The sequence below is a fragment of the Eptesicus fuscus genome, chromosome 1 (assembly GCF_027574615.1).
Source record: "Eptesicus fuscus isolate TK198812 chromosome 1, DD_ASM_mEF_20220401, whole genome shotgun sequence".
NCBI lineage: Eukaryota > Metazoa > Chordata > Mammalia > Chiroptera > Vespertilionidae > Eptesicus > Eptesicus fuscus.
The window spans coordinates 118,173,878-118,197,363 of record NC_072473.1 but is presented as its reverse complement, the minus strand read 5'-3'; the positions used below and the strand labels follow the sequence as shown (position 1 = coordinate 118,197,363).

At 39.0% G+C, this 23,486-nt stretch overlaps 1 protein-coding gene across 3 annotated transcripts in view; it reads right to left on the bottom strand.

The window, feature by feature from the left end:
• TENM1 (teneurin transmembrane protein 1) overlaps positions 1–23,486 on the bottom strand; it is a 665,414-nt gene that overhangs the window by 422,489 nt on the left and 219,439 nt on the right. For all 3 annotated transcript variants that reach the window (XM_028135671.2, XM_054717981.1, XM_054717985.1), the window contains exon 4: positions 7,092–7,332. In XM_028135671.2, coding sequence (XP_027991472.2) covers positions 7,092–7,332 — 241 coding nt within the window. The remainder of the gene's footprint in view (positions 1–7,091; positions 7,333–23,486) is intronic.

The window sequence follows — 23,486 nt, the reverse complement described above, 5'->3', positions numbered from 1 at the left end:
AGAAGATAGCAGTCTATGAATTATGAAGCGGGTTCTCATCAGACACTGAATTTGCCAGTGCCTTAATCTTGGACTTCTTAGCTTCCAGAACTGTGAGAAGTTAAGTGTTCTTGTTTAAACCACCCAGTAAAGGGAATTTTGGTTATAATAGCTGAAATAGACTAATATATTGGTGAAAGAGTATATTCCATTTAAAAGAACACTAAGAGAGGAAGTAAAATGATGTTGTATGTTTTTACTTGGGGGAAATCATGAACATAAAAGTAAAAACATCTTTAATTAGATGATGATAGATACAGAAAGGGACAAAAAGCAGAGTAGTTTCTTGTGTATTATTTTTGCTATTATTATTATAACATCTATCAAGTGCTTATTATGTGCCTGCTAATCTAAGTACAATACAACCATTAATTTAATTACTCCTCACAACAGCCTCATGGGTAGGTGTTATTAGCACCCTTACATTAAAGATGAGAAAACTGAGGCATAGTGATATCAAGTAATATGACAAAGGTCAAATAGCTAATAGATGGTAGATCAGGAAATCTACAATAAGTTTTTTGGCAAGATGGAGGAAATGGATGCTCATTTCTAATACTGATCACAAAAGTGTCCTAAGAATAGTGTAGTAAACATGAGTGATTTCAATTCCAAAGATATCTGCTAGATATATAATTTAACTAAAGACAAATATATGATAAGTCCCAAACCTCCCTTGTTGATGACTCTATCTCCCAGAAGGCAGAGAAAATGATAAGGAGACATATTTCTCTCACTGACTCAAAAAAGAGAAACTGGTAAGTTGAAGGTGATAGAAATCTTTAGATAAAACAACCACTTTAGCTTAGAGTCCCTAAGTGTATTATAAAGCAAAAAACTTAGACTTCAGGAAAGAAATTCTCTAAAAGGTATAATCCCATGTCCTGAGACACTCTAAAAAAAGAGATGAATTTAAAGTTGGGAAGGTTTTTGCCTATAAAACTGTGTGCCTGTATTGGGAGCTTACCATTCAGTTTAGGTTTCTAAAGAACATGTACAAACATGTATACTATGGAATATTACTTGGCCATAAAAAATGAAACATTACCATTTTGACAGCATGGATGGACTTACAGGGTATTATATTAAGTGAAATAAGTCAGTCAGAGAAAGACAAATAGCATAGATTTCACTTACATATGGAATCTAAAGAATAATACAACGAACAAACAAAATAGAAACACGCTCATAGATACAGAGAACAGACTGATGGTTGCCTGAAGGGAGGGGGTTGGGTGAAAAAGGTGAAGAATTGAGAAGTACAGATTGGTAGTTACAAAATAGTCATGGGAATATAAAGTGCAGCATAGGAAATATAGTCAATAATATTGTAATAACTATGTATGGTGCCAAGCAGATACTGGAAATATTGGGAGAACACTTTGTAAAGTATATGATTATCTAACCACTATGTTGTTTATCTGAAATTGATACAAAATAATATTGGATGAAAACTATAATTGGAAATAAAATTTAAAAACAGAACATGTACCAAAATAAAGGGATGAAAATCAAGGAGACCAACCAATGAACTCATATGCATATTTTCATAACACATAGACACAGACAGTGGGTGATGAAGGCTCGGGGGGTGGGAAAGGGGGAGAGAGCATTGGGGGGAAAAGGGGACATATGTAATACTTTCAATAATAAAGATTTATAAAAATAAATACATATGAGGGTGTGATGAAAATAAAACTAAGAAGGGTCATACCCCAGATGAGCCTGAAGCTTGATAAAATTGCTAAAAGTGACTTAAGAGTTTTGGGGTGTTTTTTTTTTTTTTTTAAAGCTACTAGAGGCCCAGTGCACGGATTTGTGCACTGGTGGGTCCCTCAGCCTGGCCTGCAGGGATTGGGCTGAAACTGGCAGTCCGACATCCCCTGAGGGGTCCCGGATTGTGAGAGGGTGCAGGCCAGACCAAGGGACCCCACCAGTGCACAAATCCATGCACCAGGCCTCTAGTATGCATATAAGATCTTTGGTTAATCTCTTCCCGCCCTTCCCCCCTACCCCCTTCCTTTTGAGATTCATCAGCCTGTTCCATGTTTCCATGCCTGTGTGTTGAGTGTTTGCCCCCTGGTGGTCAGTGAGCATCATAGCTACCAGTCGAACGGTCAAACAGTCGGACACTTAGCATATTAGCCTTTTATATATATATAGATGTTTAGAACAAGGCTAGGACAGATGTGCAACTCATGCAAAGTTATTGGATGACCAAGATTAGGGAGGCTTTCTCAATGACTCGTTTCCTTTGTAAAAAGAATAATCATTGACTTACAAGGGTAAAAATAATTATCAATAACTGTAAATGGAAGCCCAAGAGAGGCAATGTGCTCATAAGAAGGCATTCAACTGTTGTAAATGAATTAAAATTATATCTCAGAGTATTCAGAGGTCTGGGTGATTGGATTCCCTACTCATAGTAGCTAAAGTTTCAAGACTGTAGTATAGTGAAATGTGTCAGAAGAAAGGAGACAGCAAATATTGACTTTGGTTTTCTAAATGGACAGGAAGTTCAGGGGCTCCTTAGACTAGACCAATAAACATTATGTTGAATGAGTGTAAAATTCTAGAATAGGTTATTTAAAAGGATGATTTATAAGCACTTAGAAAAAAAATAGTAACCATGAGAAGGCAGCATATATTCTCTAAGAATAAGTCATGTAGTACAAATCTCATTTCATTTCTATTTTTGACATGGTTATTGGATTGGTAGATCAATGAAAACATAGGTATGCTATATCTGGATATCAGCAAGGCATTTGACAAGGTCTCTCATGATATGCCTGTGAACAAGATGGAGAAATGTGGGTTGTATGTTTAGCAAAAGAATGCTACCTGATGGAAAAATGTCAACCTGCAGGAAGGTTCCAGTGACATGCCACAGAGCTCTGATTTTGATCTTGTCCTATGTACCATTTTTATTAATGACCTACATGAAAATGAAGAAAGCATACCTAACAAACCTACAGATGGCACAATTATGATAGCAATACTATGCAAATACTTTGTATGGCAGAATTAGAGTTAAGCTACATCTCCACAGGCTAACGAGTTGAAATCAAATTAGGTAAAATCAAGCCTCTAAACATATTTCCACCTGCACTCCCCCTTCATCCCAAACACAAAACTTAAAATAGCTTCAACTATATAATTATGGATTAAATAAAGTGTGGCTTAGCCTCAAAACTTGTTAAAAAGTTTTAAGAGTTTAGATAAAAGTATTCTCAATGTGTATCAGTAGTGTATGTGGCTATCAGAAAAAGCTGATATTGAAGTGAACAGCATTAATGGAAATAGTTAGAAGGGACACAACTGATTGCTGGTCATTCCTAAATGAGTCAATCAAGGTGATTGTCTGGGAAGAGTTCTATCTAAGGCACTTCAGATTTACTCCCAGTCCTTGCTCAAGGGGTGGCCAAAGATGGCCATGCTGGTGCTTTTATTAATCACAGAACCTTTGTCTCCTCTCAGCCTCAGCTGACTGAGGGAATAACTGACAGGGCTTGACAAGAAACTTAAATGCAGCCTAGCACAAAAGAGGTGAACTGGGCTCATAGATTTCCTTCTCTTAGGTTTTTGAACTGAAGGGGAGCAGAATTTGCCACCCATATTTTCCTCTGGCATATTTCTTATTTGGGGACAATTATTTTTAATTAACTGCAGACATAGGAGAAGCTCTGAAAGCCAAGTAAAAATTAACTTTTGCAAGAGTTGTTTACATGTATATGGGAAATTTCTATTTGTAATGGTGTCTACCTCTCTGTACCAGGAGGAGGAGGAGGAGTCAATCCTTAGAGACTCTTTTTAAAACTGATTTTTTGAGAGAGAGGAGGAAAGAGAGGGAAAGAGAAACATTAATGGGAGAAACATCAATTAGTTGACTCTTGTATATGCCCCAACTGGGTATGTGCCCTGACTGGGAATCAAGCCCACCACCTTCTGGTTCATGGGACGACACTCTGACCAACTGAGACAGTGTGGCCAGGACTCTCTGGAGACTCTTAACAATTGAGAAGGAATAACAAACTTACTCTCTTTCATTGTGCCTTTCCTGATAATCTCCCATAACTGGCTCCCCACCCCCAACATCTTTCTTTTGTCATTATCTAAAGATTGTATTTAAGGTGATGGCTTGGGCCATTTCAGCAGGTTACTCAGTTTTCCTGGGTGTCTTCTGTGTATACAGGAGGTATACATATTATTAAACTTCTGTTTGTTTTTGCCCTGGTAAGCTTTTATTACAGGGTGGGCTCAGCCAAGAACCTATAATAGTAAAAGAAAAATAATTTTCTTTTCCTACAAGATAATCAGATAGTTAGCAATGGGATATGCAGCTGAAGTGATGGAGTGAGAGATGCCAGGGGGTACAGTGGAGTCATGTGGTGGCAATGGAAACCAGACGCTGTTATGACAAAGTAGAAACTATGTGGTAGATAAAAAATATAATAAGCTGATGACACACTATTGGACAAAGGAAGAGACAGAGAGGGGGCAAATATTTATAGGATTGCTGAGTCATATTAGTGTGAGACCCATAGGGCTTACCTGCCAGAGAGAATTTATCAAAATTTCTTGGGTTCCCAGGAACTGACTATATACTTAAAAAGACGCTTGCAAATACTCCAGGCAACCTGAATGACCTCTGCTCCTTGCAACCAAAGAGCCTTCTAAGAACCCACATCTACATTCAGCCTTGGGCATGACACTTTAACAGCAATTTGGACAAACTGGAGTGTGGGACTGGCGTGCAGAGAGACCAGGATGGAGGATTTGAAACCAGTTAATTTGAGGAACAGCTGAAGGAATTGGGGACACATTTAGTTCAAAGAAGAGAAGAATCAGGAATACTGAAGGGCTTTCAGGTGTGATAGGGATTTTATTTATTCTGTGAGACCCTGGAGCCAAATCTGAGAGAAACTGGCAGAATTAAGAGGTGGGAGATTTTGGTTCAATAAGAACATTGCAGTAGCTGTTTGAGATGACATGGAATGCCTTAGGAATGAGTCAGTTCCCTATTATGGCGATAGTATTTAAAGAGAGGCAGGTGACCACTTAGTTTGGTTAGCAATATTTCCTTTGAATTGTATAGTGCTTTACAATGTATGAAGCACTTTTTGATATACAATGTTGATATTCCTAACAACCTGTTGAGACAGGCATTTTTCTATTCGTTTTTACAGATGAGGAAGCTGAGGCTCAGAGAAGTTATGTTACACAGCTCACGAGTAGGTGTCAGGTCACCCACAGTTACCTTTGATTGAATACACATGAAAACATTTTAAAGGATATATTTGGAAAATCCCAGCTGATTAGACTGATAGGTTTTCTAGGTTTTTAAAAAATGCATCTTTGTGATACAGAATATATTTTCAAATATACTAAAAAGGTACTCTCTGCTCAGTCTCACATGAAAACTTATGTTCTTCTCTGTGTCTTATGAAACTGAGAGCAATTAATACATTCCTTGCATAGATACAGAAGGTCCGTGGGTGTAGTTTGTACAAACATGCCTAGATGTACATTTCAAATAAGAATAGTTTTATCTCTCCATTTGCCAGAGCCCATTCCCCATCCTCCTTCCAGATTTCCTGTTATTTGGCTTAGAGGAAAGGAGTGTGTTTGCTTGTCAGGATTGCTAGTTAGCCAGATTGCCCCAGTGTTTCCTTAGCTCTCTGTCACTAAGCCCTGCAAAGGAATTAAAAGAAGAAAGAGTAATCACCACTGTTAGTGAAAACTCCTTGAAGATATTCTGTACATTAATCGCTGCTTTGCTCACTTCATTCACCTCCCTGCCTTCAATTAAAAAATAAAAAAGAACACTATACAAACCCTATCACTAGCACAGTTCTAATTGGGTTATCTTCACCATATGTGCTGACTGCTATATTTTCTCTTGGAAGATAGCAGAAACATCACTTTATGAAACTATGTAATCTAGTAAGTGATGGACGATATAGAGTTTCCTGGATTCGGGCCAAAGTGCTTTCAGTTCGTTGGTGGTGACACATTCTGTGATGCCATACCTGGCATTTAACTTAATATGCTGCTTAGGGAAAAAATAACTAGCCTTATGATGTGGGTTTATTAGTCCTCCCCTTTCTATTCCCATTACCAGATAGTGGGATAGAAATTGATCAGAATTGACACCAGACATTGCTTATGAAGTGATATATTACACCTACTGTTTACATGCAAATGCATTTAGAAAAAGTTTTGGTGGTAGATCTAAATAAGGCATAGAGAAGACAAGGGGGAGTCCTTGAATTTGTAAGATAACAGAATACTGTGTTTTATTAGGTAATGTTTTTCATATTAATAGAAAGTTGTAATTTTCTATTTAAGATAGTGACTGGAAATGAGTCAGTTAATCGCAGCTTGAGCTAAAAATGTATTATGATTAAGGGACCTAGAGCTGTGGAGGAGTAGAATTTTAATCACATGACAAAGATTTGAGGAGTGACTCTGGAAACTAAATACATGAAGTGACAGAAAAATAGAGGCAAACTTCTTTGCTCAAAAGACCAAACTTCATCCTAAAGGCAGAATCAAGTTTTTAAAATTACACAAGGACTTCCAATTCATGCATCAAGTCCCTTCTTAAAATGATGGAAGGCAACTTACTATTTCAAAGAATCCTATAATAAATAAAATGCCCCCTATTGCTGTTCCTCCAATTGTGTTTGGATTTTTCTGTAATATTGCAGTTTCTTTAAACAAGGGATGATTGCCTTTTAGTAGATTGAGGAAGCAATGATAGTCTTAGGTAATGGCTTTGTTTCCTATGATTTTGTGGGTGTCTGCCTGTGGGGTGATTAGGCATCTGTGGTTTCATCTTTTCACGTGTATCTGCTCTGGCCTGTGTCTGCTGGTGGGCCTGGATCTAAATGTGTGTTCCTGTGTGTGCATCTGTGCTTGTGAAGGGCTCTGCATCTCTGTGTTCCAATGAGTGTCTTTGCGGATGTCTATGGTAAGATGAGTTTCTGCACTCAGTGGAATCATTGTCTGCTAATCCTTAAGTTTAGTGGGAATGGTAATAGTTCAAGTACCTGGTCTCCAATGGTATGTTGCTGTTCAAGACCCAGCTGTTATGCAGATGAACTGAATCCTGTGTACTGGTTGGAGGAGCTGGAGCAGCTGGGCTGGGCTGGCTGCGGGTAGTCATAGACCTCCTCTGAAGAGAGTCTGCTGTAGGGGGCGGCTTCCTGGCACAGGTGCAGGCATGAGGAGGTGGCGGTGGCGGCGGGAGGGGTCTGAAGGTGAATTGGTTGTGTGGGCTGCTCTGCATGTCTAAAAGGAGAGAAGAAAAACACAAAATAGAGACTTACTCTCCCACTTGGCAGTCAGGAAAACACAGCCTGTCAGATTTCACATTTCAGAATGATATAACCTGTGAGGTGTGGTGAGTGTTAAGTTCAGTATATCTGTAAAAATGTCACTTGACTTTCAAAGACAAGTGCCCACATGCTCATGAAATGTAAAACATTCACAGTTGCATTTACATATAAATTCTTCAGGGCTATTGCAGCTAAAAAAGTAAATGAGGCCGCCTTATACAATTTGTCATAGTTTCTGCTACTGAACAAATAAATCATCAACAAGACACAAAGTTACAGGACAGAAGTGAGCCGATTTCCATCAGCTGCAAAAGTCGCACTTTGGAAAATACCAGCGAAAGACACAAATTTATTGTAAGGAAAATCATTCAACACTTCCAATAAAACTATAAGGCCACCTTCTGGCTCACCTCAAAAAAGGATGCTAGCCTGCCTACAAGGGAGCAAATCCATACTTCAGAAAAGCAGCTCACAAGTGTGTAACTCAACTGCGTGAAACTAATCTCTCTGCCAGCCCCCCTAGTCAGAGTGCTACTTGTAAAAATAGGCTAAAAAGAGTTTGTTCAGGTTATTATATATATTTCCATGGTCACCCAAAGCACAGTCTGCACCCACAAGCTCCCCTGCCACACCTTTCTAGGAGCTATGCCATATTAGCAGGAGCTTAGGCAGCAGGGACACTGTGTTTTTTTTGTTTGTTTTGTTTGTTTGTTTGTTTGTTTGTTTTCTGCCTATTTGCAGAGGAGACAGCCTGGGACAGACTGCTGTTGTTGCTATTATTTTGTATGTTTCCACTGTTTTCCTGGTAGGCACACGCAAAGACAGTGAGTTAGAATTTGGCCCATGAGAAATACCCCAATTAAACCCCTTTGAAAAGAAATTGCTACTGTAGCTGATAGCCACCTCTCTTCTACAGGAGAAACATAATAGATGTCAAATGATTTCTTGTAGCACCAGCATGTTCCAGATAAACTTTGCAGACTGCAATGGCTTTGCCTCACCTCCCAAATGACTGAGAGTTGAAAGGCAGAAAAATGCCAGAGGCTTCTGATGCCTAGCAAAGGGCTCAGCTGGTGTGTGGGGAGACATACTTTACAGTGGCTGATCACAGAAAAAAAAAAGACTTCTTTCAGTCCTTCCCCTTTAAACTTGAATTTTGAATGCATTTGTATGGTTTTTGTATTTAAAAATAATACTAGTGCCCCAAGAGCATGGCAAATTCCTCACTGTGTTTTCTAGTATAGGTGGTTCTTCCTTTAAATGAACTTGCTATATGAAAAATGGAATTGTGCAAAAGATAGATAGGGAAGGGAGTGGAGACGATTCATTTTATAGAAAGAATTTCTTTAGATAGTTAGCTACCCTCATATATTTAAAATGAACTAAAATGCTTCATGAATTTTCCAAATCACCTCCATTATTCCAGGCCCAGCCCAAATCCCTTATCCACTAAAAATAATCATCACAGGTACTTAACATCTCATTAATTTTTTTAAACTCCTGGGCTTGTACTTATAACCATAACCAGAAGCATGCTTTCCATCCTTGGGAATCAAAGAAGCATTGAATGCTGGAACCCAAAGGACCCTGGACATCCTCTCATTTTGCAGATGAGAAAACTGACACCCAGAGAACTGCTTGTCCAGAGATACTTGTTAAGTGAGTGGTATGGTATATATTATAACTCACATGTCCTGACTCTCTGGCCAGTGCTCTATTTACTATATTGCAGATCTCTGTGATGAGTTTTCTTCTCACCTCCTTAAGATTTAGAGACACAATCCTCCACATTTTCTGGATTTTTCCCTTATGACATTCCACCTTGCTTTGCAGTGATTTGTTTATAAGAGAGCTTATCTCTTAGATCCGTGGTCGGCAAACTGTGGCTTGCAAGCCAGATGCAGCTCTTTGGCCCCTTGAGTGTGGCTCTTCCACAAAATACCATGGCCTGGGCGAGTCTATTTTGAAGAAGTGGCATTAGAAGAAGTTTAAGTTTAAAAAATTTGGCTCTCAAAAGAAATTTCAATCGTTGTACTGTTGATATTTGGCTCTGTTGACTAATGAGTTTGCCGACCACTGACTTAGATCATATCTCCTTAAATTTAGGGGAAAAGGCAGGGTGGTGTAATGCTATGCAACACAGCAGAGTGGAAAGAGCACAGAAGTTGGGGGAATGACAAATCTATGTTTGAGTTATGCCTCTGCCATTCTGAAACTTTAACCCCTTCTTTGTAAAATGGATACAGTATTTTTTTCCTAACAATTACATTTAATTCATGTAAAATGTGCTTGAACACAGTGTGTCAGTGGTCATTTGTTCTTGGAATGTAGTAGAAGTATGACTGGAAATGACAATAGGGGTCTGCCCTTCTCCATTTTAGAGACTAGGAACCAAGGCTTAGAGATAAAATAACTCATTCAGTCACTCAACATGTATAAATTTGCCTGCCTATGTCTGATGATTCCCAGCCCAATACTCTTTGCATTATACTATTCTAGAAAATAAATGACTCTATTCTCTGAATGTAACAATTACCATTCTTATAAATTTGGCTTCATAGTTTGCAAAATTACAGTATCCCATTGATATATCATGTTTTTGTCTATGTTCCAAAATAGACTCTGTGTTTCTTAAAGCAAGATCATCTACCATGGAACCTAGAGTACCACCTTCTATGTTCCTTTGGCATTTTCATTCTGATGTAGCCACTGGATATCTATTTGATAGTTCACAAAGCAGTAGGTTTTTGCCTGGGAGGTTTCCATGAAATGTATCCCAGTGTCATGGGGAAGAAGAATGATACACTGAAGAGGGTGCTTAAGATCATTCCCCTCAGAGATATAAAAAGAGCAGCTGTGAAACACTGCAGATTTGCCATTTAAATCCATGAACTTGAAAAAGCGGACACTTCTCGGCGGCTGGTGTGGATGCGGAGACCACGCCATCTTGAGAAACAGAGCTGCCTGAGACTCGGATCCTGGCTTCTGACACAAACCAGGACCCTGCAGCCACTGGGGACAGAGAACTGCTATCACAGCTTCAGACCAACAAACAACAAGAATCCAGACTTCCCGGCAGATTTCCGTGAGTCAAAGAGCCTATCCCCCTCCCCGCAGGCTCTCGGATAGCACCATAGTAACTGACAGACCCACCCCTCCCCAAGCTGCAGAGCACCCTCAGCCTCCCTATAGCGCCAAAGTAACTGATAGACCCGCCCCTCGCCCAAGCTGCAGAGCTTTGCACAGGGACGCGCTCCCCTTTACGGAAGTTGGCGGGGGGGGGGGGGGGGGGGACAGAAGCAGCTCCCCGTTGGGGAAATCTGTCAGTGCGCACAGAGGGCTCCCCTTCGGGGAATTTGGGGGAATTTGGCTTGCGGGTCACAGCTCCCCCTTCAGGGAATCTTAGAGCGTGCACAGAGGGGCTTCCCTTTGGGGAATTTGGCGCGCAGGACTGACTCTGCCGCCCTTCCGGGAATCTGGGAGAGTGCATGGAGCCAGCTCACCTTCAGGAATTTAAGAGTGTGCGCCCTAGCCGGGTTGGCTCAGTAGAGAGAGCACACACAGGACACAGCTCCACTTCAGGGAATTTGGCACGCCAGACACAGCTGTCTGGGATCCCTGACTCACAGCGCATTCACACTAAGAGCCAGCGACCCCAATTGTTGGTGCATGCACACACAGGGACCCTGATTCTCAACGAGAAACCGCACAAGGCAACAGAGACTCTGACACTCGATTCTTGGTGCAGACACAGGGAAACTCCGACTCCTGGCACATGCTAAGGATCTCATTTTCGGCACATTCCAACAGTGTGGTGCAGACAGGGCCCCTGATTCTAAGTGTGCACACGAGACCACACGGAACACTGGGGACACTGACCCTGGGCAAGTCTGGTTCCCACCAACCAAAGGCAGCCACACGTCCTAGTGTCAGAGCACTTCAGTGAAACTCGGGTGGAGCGAAGTCCCCACAGCACACGGCCCAGGTCCACGCAAACAGAAGCTTGAGCTTTCTGGTGATAGCCAGAATGGGGAAACGAAATAACTCACAGAGGAAAGAAAATGTGGAGTCGCCAAGAAAGGAAATTAGTGAAACTGAAGCTTGCAACATGACCGAAAAGGAGTTCAGAGTAATGGTCGTGGAATTTATACATCGGATGGATGAGAAAATCAATAACTTATGCAAGAATCAGGAAGAAATGAAAAGTGATATAGCTACAATAAAAAACACCATGGAAAGTTTCAACAGTAGACTACAAGAAGCAGAGGACCGAATTAGTGAGTTAGAAGATCAGGTACAGAAACAAGCTCAATCTGAACAGCAATTGGAGAAAAAAATTAAAAAGCAGGAGGAAAGCCTAAGGGAGCTTCGGGACAACATGAAACGAAGTAACATGCGTATAATAGGGCTGCCAGAAGGACAAGAAGAGCAGCAGGGATTAGAAAATCTATTTGAAGAAATAATGACAGAAAACTTCCCGGATATGGGAAAGATAAAAGTTACACAAGTACAGAGAGTCCCAAGCAGGATCAACCCCAAAAGACCCACACCAAGACATGTCATAATTTCAATGGCAAATATAAATGATAAAGAGAGAATCTTAAAGGTGGCAAGAGAGAGACAGAGAGTTACCTACAAAGGAACACCCATCAGATTGTCAAATGATTACTCAACAGAAACACAACAAGCTAGAAGTGAATGGAAGGAGGTATACAAAGTGTTGCAAAGCAAAGGATACTATATCCAGCAAGACTATCAATCAAAATTGAAGGGGAAATCAGGAGCTTTGCAGACAAAAAAAGGCTCAGGGAGTTTATCACCACCAAACCAGCAATGCAAGAATTGCTAAAGGGAATACTGTAAAAAGAAGAAATAAACAGGTAAGAAGGAATACAGACACAAAAATAGATATGACTACAAACAAATACCTTTCAGTAATAACTTTAAATGTAAACGGACTAAATGCTCCAATCAAAAGACATCGAGTAGCTGAATGGATAAAAAAAAACACGACCCATATATATGCTGTCTACAAGAGACCCACCTCAGAACAGAGACTCACACAGATTGAAAGGGAAGGGATGGAAAAATATCTTTCAGGCAAATGGAAATGAAAAAAAAGCTGGGGTAGCAATACTTATATCTGACAAAATAGACCTCAAAATAAATACCATAACAAGAGATAAGGAAGGCCACTTCATAATACTAAAGGGAGAAATCCAACAACAAGAAATAATTCTGGTAAACATATACGCTCCCAATATAGGAGCACCCAAATACATAAAAAAAACTCCTGGAGGATATCAAGGGAGAGATTAATAGCAATACAATCATAGTAGGAGACTTTAATACCCCACTATCACCACTGGACAAATCCTCTAAACAAAAAATCAGCAAAGAAACATCAATCCTAAATGACTCACTAGACCAGATGGAATTAATTGACATCTTCAGAACATTTCACCCCAAAGCCACAGAATATACATTCTTCTCAAGTGCACATGGGTCATTTTCAAAGACAGACCATATGCTGGGTCACAGGCAAAGTCTCTTCAAATTCAAGAAGATATAAATTATATCAAGCATCTTCTCAGATCACAGTGGCATAAAACTGGAAATCAACTACAATAAATACAATCCAAAGAAATCAAACACATGGAGACTAAACAGCATGCTATTAAACAAGGACTGAGTCACCAGAGAGATCAAGGAAGAAATAAAAAACATCATGGCAACAAATGACAATGAAAACACAACAATCCAAAATCTATGGGACACAGCGGAAGCAATCTTGAGAGGGAAGTTCATAGCTCTACAAGCCTATTGCAAAAAACAAGAAACAATGGTAATAAAATACCTAACCCTACAACTCAAAGAGCTAGAAAAAGAGCAGCAAGAAAAGCCCAGTGTAACCAGAAGGAAGGAAATAACACAGATCAGAGAGGAGATAAATGACATAGAGACCAAAGAAACAATACAAAAGATCAACAAAACCAAGAGCTGGTTCTTTGAAAGGATAAACAAGATTGATGGACCTCTAGCCAGGCTCACCAAGAAGCAAAGAGAGAGGACCCAAATAAACAAAATCTGAAATGAAAGAGGTGAAATAACAACAGACCCCGCTGAGATACAAAGGATTGTTACAAAATACTACGAACAACTCTATTCCAACAAACTGGACAACCTGGAGAAAATAGACATATTCCTAGAAAAATATAACCTTCCAAAAATCAATCAAGAAGAATCTAAACAGCTCAATAGGCCAATAACTATGGACGAAATTGAAGCAGTCATCAAAAAACTTCCGGCAAACAAAAGCCCGGGGCCTGATGGCTTCACAGGAGAGTTTTACCAAACATTCAAGGAAGAACTAAAACCTATCCTCCTCAGACTATTCCAAAAAATTCAAGTGGAAGGAACACTTCCAAGCTCCTTCTATGAAGCCAGCATCACCCTAATACCAAAACCAGATAAAGACAACACAATGAAAGAGAATTACAGACCAACATCCCTCATGAACATAGATGCCAAAATCCTCAACAAAATTCTAGCAAATCGGCTCTAGCAGTACATCAGAAAGATCATACACCATGACCAAGTAGGATTTATCCCAGGAATGCAAGGATGGTACAATATCCGCAAATCAATAAACGTGATACATCACATAAACAAATTGAGAGATAAAAATCACATAGTCATATCAATTGATGCAGAAAAAGCATTTGACAAAATCCAACACCCTTTCTTGATAAAAACTCTCAACAAGGTGGGAGTAGAAGGCTCATACCTCAACATAATAAAAGCTATATATGATAAACCCACAGCAAACATTATACTCAATGGACAAAAACTAAAAACATTTCCCCTAAGAACAGGAAGAAGACAGGGATGCCCACTCTCACCACTCCTGTTTGACATAGTACTGGAAGTATTAGCCATTGCAATTAGACAAGAAGAAGAAATAAAATGCATCCAAATTGGAAAAGAACAAGTAAAGCTGTCTTTATTTGCAGACGACATGATACTGTACATAAAAAATCCGAAAGACTCCGTCAAAAAACTCATAGACTTAATAAATGAATTCGGCAATATAGCAGGATACAAAATTAACGCCAAGAAATCTATGGCCTTTCTATACACCAATAGTGAACTTACAGACAGAGAGACTAAAAAGGCAATCCCATTTACCATCGCACCAAAAAAATTAAGATACCTAGGAATAAACTTAACTAAGGAGGTAAAAGACCTATACACAGAAAACCACAGGACACTGAAAAAAGAGATAGAGGAAGACGTAAACAGATGGAAGAACATACCATGTTCATGGATTGGTAGAATCAACATCATTAAAATGTCCATACTACCCAAAGCAATCTATAGATTCAATGCACTCCCCATTAAAATACCAACAGCATATTTCACAGACCTAGAAAGAACTCTCCAAAAATTCATCTGGAATAAAAAAAGACCCCGAATAGCCACAGCAATCCTGAGAAAGAAGAATAAAGTAGGAGGGATCTCAATACCAGATTTCAAGCTGTATTACAAAGCCACTGTTCTCAAAACAGCCTGGTACTGGCACAAGAACAGACATATTGATCAATGGAACAGAATAGAGAATCCAGATATTGACCCAAACCACTATGCTCAATTAATATTTGACAAAGCAGGCATGAACATACAATGGAATAAAGACAGTCTCTTCAATAAATGGTGTTGGGAAAATTGGACAGATACATGCAAAAAAATGAAGCTAGATCACCAACTTATGCCATACACAAAAATAAACTCAAAATGGATACAGGACTTAAACATAAGACGGGAAACCATAAAAATACTAGAGCAATCCACAGGCAGCAAAATCTCAGACATATGCCAAAAGAACTTCTTCACTGACACTGCCCCTAGGGCAATGGAAGCTAAAGAGAAAATTAACAAATGGGACTACATCAAAATAAAAAGCTTTTTCACAGCAAAAGAAACCATCAACAAAACAACAAGAAGGCCCACTGCATGGGAGAACATATTTGCAAATGGCATCACTGATAAAGGTTTAATCTCCAACATCTACAGGCAGCTTATACAACTTAATAAAAGTAAGATAAATGATCCAATTAAAAAAATGGGCAACGGACCTAAACAGAATATTTTCAAAAGAAGACAGAAGGAAGGCAAGAGACACATGAAAACATGCTCAACATCACTAATTATCCAAGAGATGCAAATCAAAACAACAATGTGGTACCATCTCACACCTGTCAGAATGGCTATCATCAACAAATCAACAAATGACAAGTGCTGGCGAGGATGCGGAGAAAAAGGAACCCTCGTGCACTGCTGGTGGGAATGCAGACTGGTGCAGCCACTGTGGAGAACAGTATGGAGTTTCCTCAAAAAACTGAAAATGGAACTCCCATTTGACCCAGTAATCCCACTCCTGGGAATATATCCGAAGAAACTAGAAACACCAATCAGAAAGGATATATGCACCCCTATGTTCATAGCAGCACAATTTACCATAGCTAAGATTTGGAAACAGCCTAGGTGCCCGTCAGCAGATGAGTGGATTAGAAAACTGTGGTACATCTACACAATGGAATACTATGCTGCCATAAAAAAGAAGGAATTCTCATCATTTGCAGCAACCTGGATGGAATTGGAGAACATTATGTTAAGTGAAATAAGCCAGTCAATGAAAGAAAAATACCACATGATCTCACTCATTTATGGATAATAAAGAACATTATAAACTTGGACAAAAAGATTTTCTCACTGTGGAGGCAGCAATGGAAAAACTCACAACAGGTTTAACACTCAAATGACCATTTGTTTGCCAACCATATTGTTTATTGCATATGAACAAACTCTTTAAGGTAATGACAAAACTAGGATTTCTCAGGTTAAAATATGACAAAATTATGTATGTATAACTCTAAAGATCTGTGACAAGTTATTATTCAGATATTTATTTATTACTTATAGTGAAATAAGGATTATTTTATATTGCTAAAAAGGCATCTAAGCTATTACTGGTGTGTCAATTAATGTATTGTGGTGGAAGCAATAAATTCATTATAATAAAAAAAAAAAGATAGATACAGAGACAGTAAAGCATCAGACTGTCAAATTACAGGGGGAAGGTTAGGGAGAGGTGTGGGAGATAAGAGATCAATCAAAGGACTTGTATGCATACATATAAGCATAACCAATGGACGCAAAACTCTGGGGGGTGAGGGCATATATGGGAGTGGGTTGGGGGGGCAATGGTAAGATATGTACACATATAATACCTTAATAAAAAATTGGAAAAAAATCCATGAACTTAACAACACAGGGAAAAGAAGCAAAGGGTGGGAGTTCAGAGTTAGAAGAAGAAATCAATTTTAGTTCTTGGGTTCAGAACACCTCCATACAATATATATGCTATCTATATATCTATTATTCTAATCAGTAATGTTTCTCTGAGTACAGTTGTTCAAAAGAAAGAAAGCTTCTATTCATTACAATTATTCAAAAGAAAGAATCAGTCATTATCATCTGGATTTACTGCTTGCTGGATTTCCTCAAAATCTTTGCAACTCACTTATATTTTGAAAAAAAGAGAGATAAAAATTCTACTTCAATTCTACTTTATCAAAAGGTACAATCATGGTATTATTATAAAATACTATGCCATTTCTGCTGCAGGTAAAAATGCTGTACATAGTAATTTTTATTATATATGTCTCTCTCTCTCTCTCTCTGTGTGTGTGTGTGTGTGTGTGTTTATTTATACCTATTTTATTGTGTATTATTGTTTCCACATTTTAAATATGCAGAGGTTTCCCTACTTGTTAATACTGTCTTTAAAAGCTTTCACAATATTGGATTGTTGCACTGAGTGGAATACCTTAAGGACCTTAAGCCCTTATGAAATGCAAATCATCTCAGCTTCATTCTTTTTTATCACCTCAGGAAAAAGATGGAAAATGCACTTGTTTCCTCCCAAATGAAGTAATTCAATCCTTGGGCTCCATGAAATGGGATTTCCCAACATTAAACACTAATGAAAAATACATTAGGGTTCAGTGTCAGGAGCTCTAGAACACTAGTTATAAGGGTAAAGAGTCACATGCACTCACTTCCAAGTGTATCTGGCAACCATATGTTTTTGTGCCCAAGAAAGATGCAAAGCAGAAGGGGGAGTAGTGATTATGCATATGTGGATATCCACAGTTATAAAGCTTTTGAAAGTAAATTAAGTTTTCAGATGGAAAGTACCAATTCAAATAACATACTTGGATAGGAGCCAGTAGTACCAATTCAAATAACATACTTGGATAGGAGCCAGTTTCAGATTTGAGGTCCTAAAATAACTTGGTAAGAAAACCTATCCTGGGGAGTGAGGGTGGGAAGGTGGAGATATTCCTCCAAACAATATCCAAATCCAAAGCATGTTCGGTGTGCCAGAGCTTTTCAAAAAGTGTAAGTCTTCAGAAACATTACCTTTGTCTTCAAAAGGTAAGAGGGAGAAGAAAATTGTCCGGTACAGCTTTTCCTTTTTTTCTCTCTTATGCACAGAAACCTTATTTTAGATCACGTGTCAGATAAACTTTTAACCAGAAATTAGAATATCTTTCAGAAACATCGTGTGGGAACTTATCAGGGTGTCAATCAGGGTTCGTTGCCCCTTTCATTTCATTAGCACACATAGTCAATTTATCTGTAAGGCGATGTTTGCATTTCTAATATTCATGGTACTGTGCATCATCACACATTTGCAAAGGGCTTATGGGAAAACGGAGTTGGGACATATGACCTGAAGTTTGCCTGTGAAAGTGGGTGTCAGAACTTATGAGTTAATGTGAAGTGGTGGAAGGAGTATTATCAATCAGACAGAAAGCTCTAACAGTGGATGTGGATAAGACTCCTAACGCAAGCGATGAACTAAGATAGCTGGTGTATGTTTCAGGTGTATGTACGTATATGTTCATTTTGTGTATTCCTACATGACTTATTGAGCTGTATGCAGTTTTTTAGACTCAGTATTTTTTTAATCTTTATTGTTGAAGGTATTACATATGTCCCCGTCGCCCCATATTGACCTCTTCTAACCCGCCCCCATCCACCACCCAAGGCCTTTATCACCCTATTGTCTGTGTCCATGAGTTATGCATATATAACAGTTATTTGGTTTATCTCTTCCCACCCACCCCTGCCTTCCCTCTAAGTTTCGACAGTCTGTTCCATGCTTCTATGTCTCTGGATTTATTTTGTTCATTGGTTTATTTTGTTCATTAGATTCCACATGAGTGAGATCATGTGATACTTGTCTTTCTCTGGCTTATTTCATCTAGTATTTTGAACAAATGGAGTCACACATATTCAAATGAAAAATTTATGTTATGTTCAAATTGTTCTCAAATATACCAATAGCATGGAACAAATTAATATTTCAAAACAAGCTTTGGCCCTAACCTCTTTGGCTCAGTGGATAGAGCGTCAGCCTGTGGACTCAAGGGTCCCAGGTTCGATTCTGGTCAAGGGCATGTACCTTGGTTGCGGGCACATCCCCAGTAGGGGGTGTGCAGGAAGCAGCTGATGGATGTTTCCCTCTCATTGATGTTTCTAACTCTCTATCCCTCTCCCTTCCTCTCTGTAAAAATCAATAAAATATATATTTTTTAAAACCACAAGATTTGTAAGAGAACTAAATAATTTTCTGTAGGTATTAAAATAAATATTGTCATTAATACAGTAATAAGAAATACTAGTAGATCACTGTTTCTTTAAAATTTTGACCAAAGTAGACACATGTCTAGTTTCCCCCAGATTGGTGGTCTTAATTGAGCCTTCTTTCTGTAGTGACATTATGACAATACCCTACAAATGATTTTTCTCCAAAATTACAATGCAGTGTATGTTGCCAAAAGGGACACATATATACCTACAGCTTTATAAAAAGGTCACAGGGAGACAGAAAACACATCTGCACTTGTGGACCTTAGTCTGTGTTTCATTATCCCATTGGCCAAAGGGGGGGATAGTTCAACAATTCTTTCTCTGCAATTCCAGAATTGAAAAAATCCTGAAAACTGAATATTTTTGTAATTCAACTGGTGGCAAAACTTGATCTGAACTAATATGAGAATATGTATGGTGTTTATTTATTTCCCTTAGTGTATTTTCATATATTTAATTATGGAAATATTGATGTATTTTGTTAAGGAGTGCTGGGCCACATCCCAAACTGGTGTCACATAATATGTAGCACACGCATGTAAAATCTGAAAAATTCTAAATTCTGAAACAAATGGACCCCAAAGGTTTTGGATAAGGGATTATGGGCCTGTATTAGCATTTAACCACCTCCTTGAGCTCTTATGAGGCAATATTAATTAATGCTTACTTAGATCTTGGTAATCTATACATGAGCAAAGAAAATCAGGAAACCAAGGGCTACTGCCTTAACTACTTATGCCAAGTCTCTCAAGCCAATTATAAGCCTTTGGTTCCTTGGGTTGCTTTTCTGAGCTATTCTCCCTTCTAGGCAGGAAAGGAGATTTTTAAAAAAGGTTTAAAAACGGGGAAAGGTTTATTATTAATATTAATCATTACTATGAATTCTAAATGTATATTACTACTTTAAAGCACTTTCTTGTCACAAGGAGCTTTCACAAGGAGGCAGTTTATAAATTTGCATGTTATAGCTAATATCTATTAACTTGATAGTGCTCAGTGGCCATCAAATTAGTCTTAAGTTTGTCTCACTATGGACATTTCAACATTATAATACGAATGTAAGAAAATTGGTTTTCTGAAGAAAATTGAGTGAACAAGTATGCCTTATCACTTTTCTGACTAAAATAATAGTGCCCAAATATTAATATACTAGTATTAATATATCATTAAATAAAAGTGGGTTCATTAGTTAAGTCAACAATTGTATTGAAATATAAATAAAGGCTATTAAGTAGCTAATAGTTAATAAATATGTGTGTATATATATATGGGCATATGTATGATCAAGTCACACACAACAACAGAAAAGAGGCAGAGGAGGAAGAAAGAATGTGCAATTAATAAAACAACAACAGATGACTGCAGAAGAGTCACAGAAGCTCTCAGGAAGGCTAACAATAGATTACAATGTTTTCCAGTTTACATGATTTCAATCTGGTTCTGGATAACTGCACTATGTCTGGCTCCTGAGCCCTGCAACACTATGGACTATCTTTGAGACTGCAAAGTACATCCCCTTTGAGGACTCTGAATGGCCCTCTCACTAAGCCAGCAAGTAAGAGTACACTCTATTAATTTTTGTCAATTAGGCTGATCTTTGTTACAACCACTAGAAATAAAGATCAACACTGAAGAACCTACACTCTTTTGACATGTTTGTATTGAAACTCATATTTGAACTTCAGTCTCTCCATAAGCTGATACTTATTTTCAAAGGATGTGCTACTCTACCTCCAGAAAGTCTAAACTTTCTATTTTCTAGGTTTCATTAGTCTCTTTTTTCTTGTTCTCCAGTGGGTTGTACAGGCATAATTGTGAATCAAATATTCATCAGGCGGTCCTCCCCCAATCCATTTTCCCCTGTCTCTGTTATAGGGGGAATCCACCTGTGCTGTACCCTGTATTGGCTTTCCATAGTGCAATTAGCCAATCTTAGGCATCATAGTCAATATTCCTGTCAATAAATGGCTGGTTTGTTAACTCAATCACCTCTCTGACATAGATTAAGACAAACAAACTAGGACTTCACAACCAAGAAAAAAAGCAAGGACTGTGGCTAAATACTATTTTGCTTAAATGATTGAAGTAAATGTTCAAACTACCTAATTTTCTTGGTTGTAAAAATATAGAGTGGACACATCTTTGCATATATTTTCAGAGTGGTTTGGAAATGTTAGAAAATGTATTACCTATTTATTTTTCTCAGTAGAATGGCAAAGAGCTCTACTTTATGGCACAATTTGGAATTTTAAATGTCTAATTCCAAATATTACTAAATGGTATTAATTAACAATTAAAATTAGTGGTTAGCCAAAGCCTTTTTCACTATGGTCTTGAAGGAAACTCTGTTATCCATTATGTATCATGAAACATGAAATAGGTAATTGCCCTGTTTTATCTTATGCTGACAATGATGCTGTGGCTTCTATTATTAGGCAGTGAAGTATGTCAAAAAGAAAATATAAAAATGTAATGATCCTTAAAAGTTCATATTTAGTTTATACTCAAACTAAAGTAGTATGTAGGTATTTCAATTATTTTTATTCCCCAAGTTCATTATTTATTTGCAAGTAGGTAATGGTGGGTTATAAATTAATTGATAGTGAGTCATTAAATGAATTAGCTAATAATAAATATCCTGGAATTTTACTGAGTTTTCATTTTTAGAGCTTTATTTTTATTAGACTACTAGAGGCCTGGTGCACAAAATTCATGCACGGGGGTGGAAGGGAATGTGTCCCTCAGCCCAGCTTGCACCCTCTCCAATCTTGGACCCCTCCAGGACTGCTGGCTCCCAACTGCTTGCCTGCATGCCTGCCAGATTGCCCCTAACCGCTTCTGCCTGCCAGCCTGAACATCCCCTAACCACTCCCCTGCCAGCCTGATCGAGGCCTAATTGCTCCCCTGCCAGCCCAATTGCCCCCAACTTCCCTCCCCTGCAGGCCTGGTCCCCCCCAACTGCCCTCCCCTGCAGGCCTGGTCCCCCCCAACTTCCCTCCCCTGCAGGCCTGGTCACCCCCAACTGCCCTCCCCTGCTGGCCTGGGTTCCCCCCACTGCCCTCCTCTGCCGGCTCAGTCATCCCTAACTGCCCTCCCTTGCAGGCCTGATCCCTCCCAATTGCCCTTCCTTGCTGGCCTGATCACCCACAACTTCCCTCCCCTGCTGGCCATCTTATGGTGGCCATCTTGTGTCCACCTGGGGGCAGCCATCTTTGACCACATGGGGGTGGCCATCTTGTGTGTTGGAGTGATGGTCAATTTGCATATTACTCTTTTATTAGATAGGATTATAAATGGTCACCCTATATTTGTTCAAAAAGCAATGCATGAAGCCCTGGCTGGTGTTTCTCAGTGGCTAAAACCTTGGCCCCACATACCCAAGGGTCAGGGCTTTGATTCCCAGTCAAGTGCAGGTAGCTGGGGTGGGGGGTGAATGTGGGAGGCAACCATACGACATGCCTCTCTCGCATGGATGTCTGTTTGTCTGTCTGTCTCTTTCTTCCCCTCCCTCCCTTCCACTCTCTAAAAATATCCCCAGGTGAGGATTAACAACAAAAAAGCCAATGGATTAAAATAATTCTAATGTTATTTATGAAAATGTAGCTCAATGTTTGAAGCACAAATCAAGAAAAGATTATGACTGTGTCTAAAGTTCTAAGAAAAATATTTTTCAAACTGCCACATGTTAAACAATGAGGGCAAGCTAAAGTAAGAGTAATAAAAAAACAAAAAGCAAGAGACAGGAAAATCCTATAAGATAAAAACAAATCATGGAGATCTAGGAAAGGGTGGGGAAATTTTTAGCCTCTCTACTCCAAACTTTTATTTTCAAATAAAAACTGAAGAAAAAAGTACTGATTATTATTCTTTTTTGTTAATCCTCACCTGAGGATATTTTTCCATTGATTTTTAGAAAGAGTCAACGGGAGGGAGGGAGGAGGAGGAGAGAGAGAAACATCCATCCGTGTGAGAGACACATTGATTGGTTGCTTCCCGCACATGCCCCAGCTGGGGCCTGGACTGGAGCCTGCAACCAAAGTATGCACCCTTGATTGGAATCAAACTCATGACCCTTTAGTCCACGGGCTGATGCTCCAACCACTGAGCAAAACTGGCCAGGGCAAAAGTACTGATTGTTAATACCACCATCTAACCATCATTGTCTGGCTACTTGGTGAGAAAGTTCCTCTATACCTGTAGTTCCTCCAGCCCCAGCATGACTTTAGAAACAAAGGGGACCCATGGATATCCAGTGAAGAAGTGGAAAGGAGCTTCAGCACCTGTACTTGGGAACTGAATAGGTACATAGCCCCCATTTGGGACAATGAAAAGAGATGTCACTGTCACAAAATTGAGATGATTCTCAAATGTCATCCATGTTTTGGT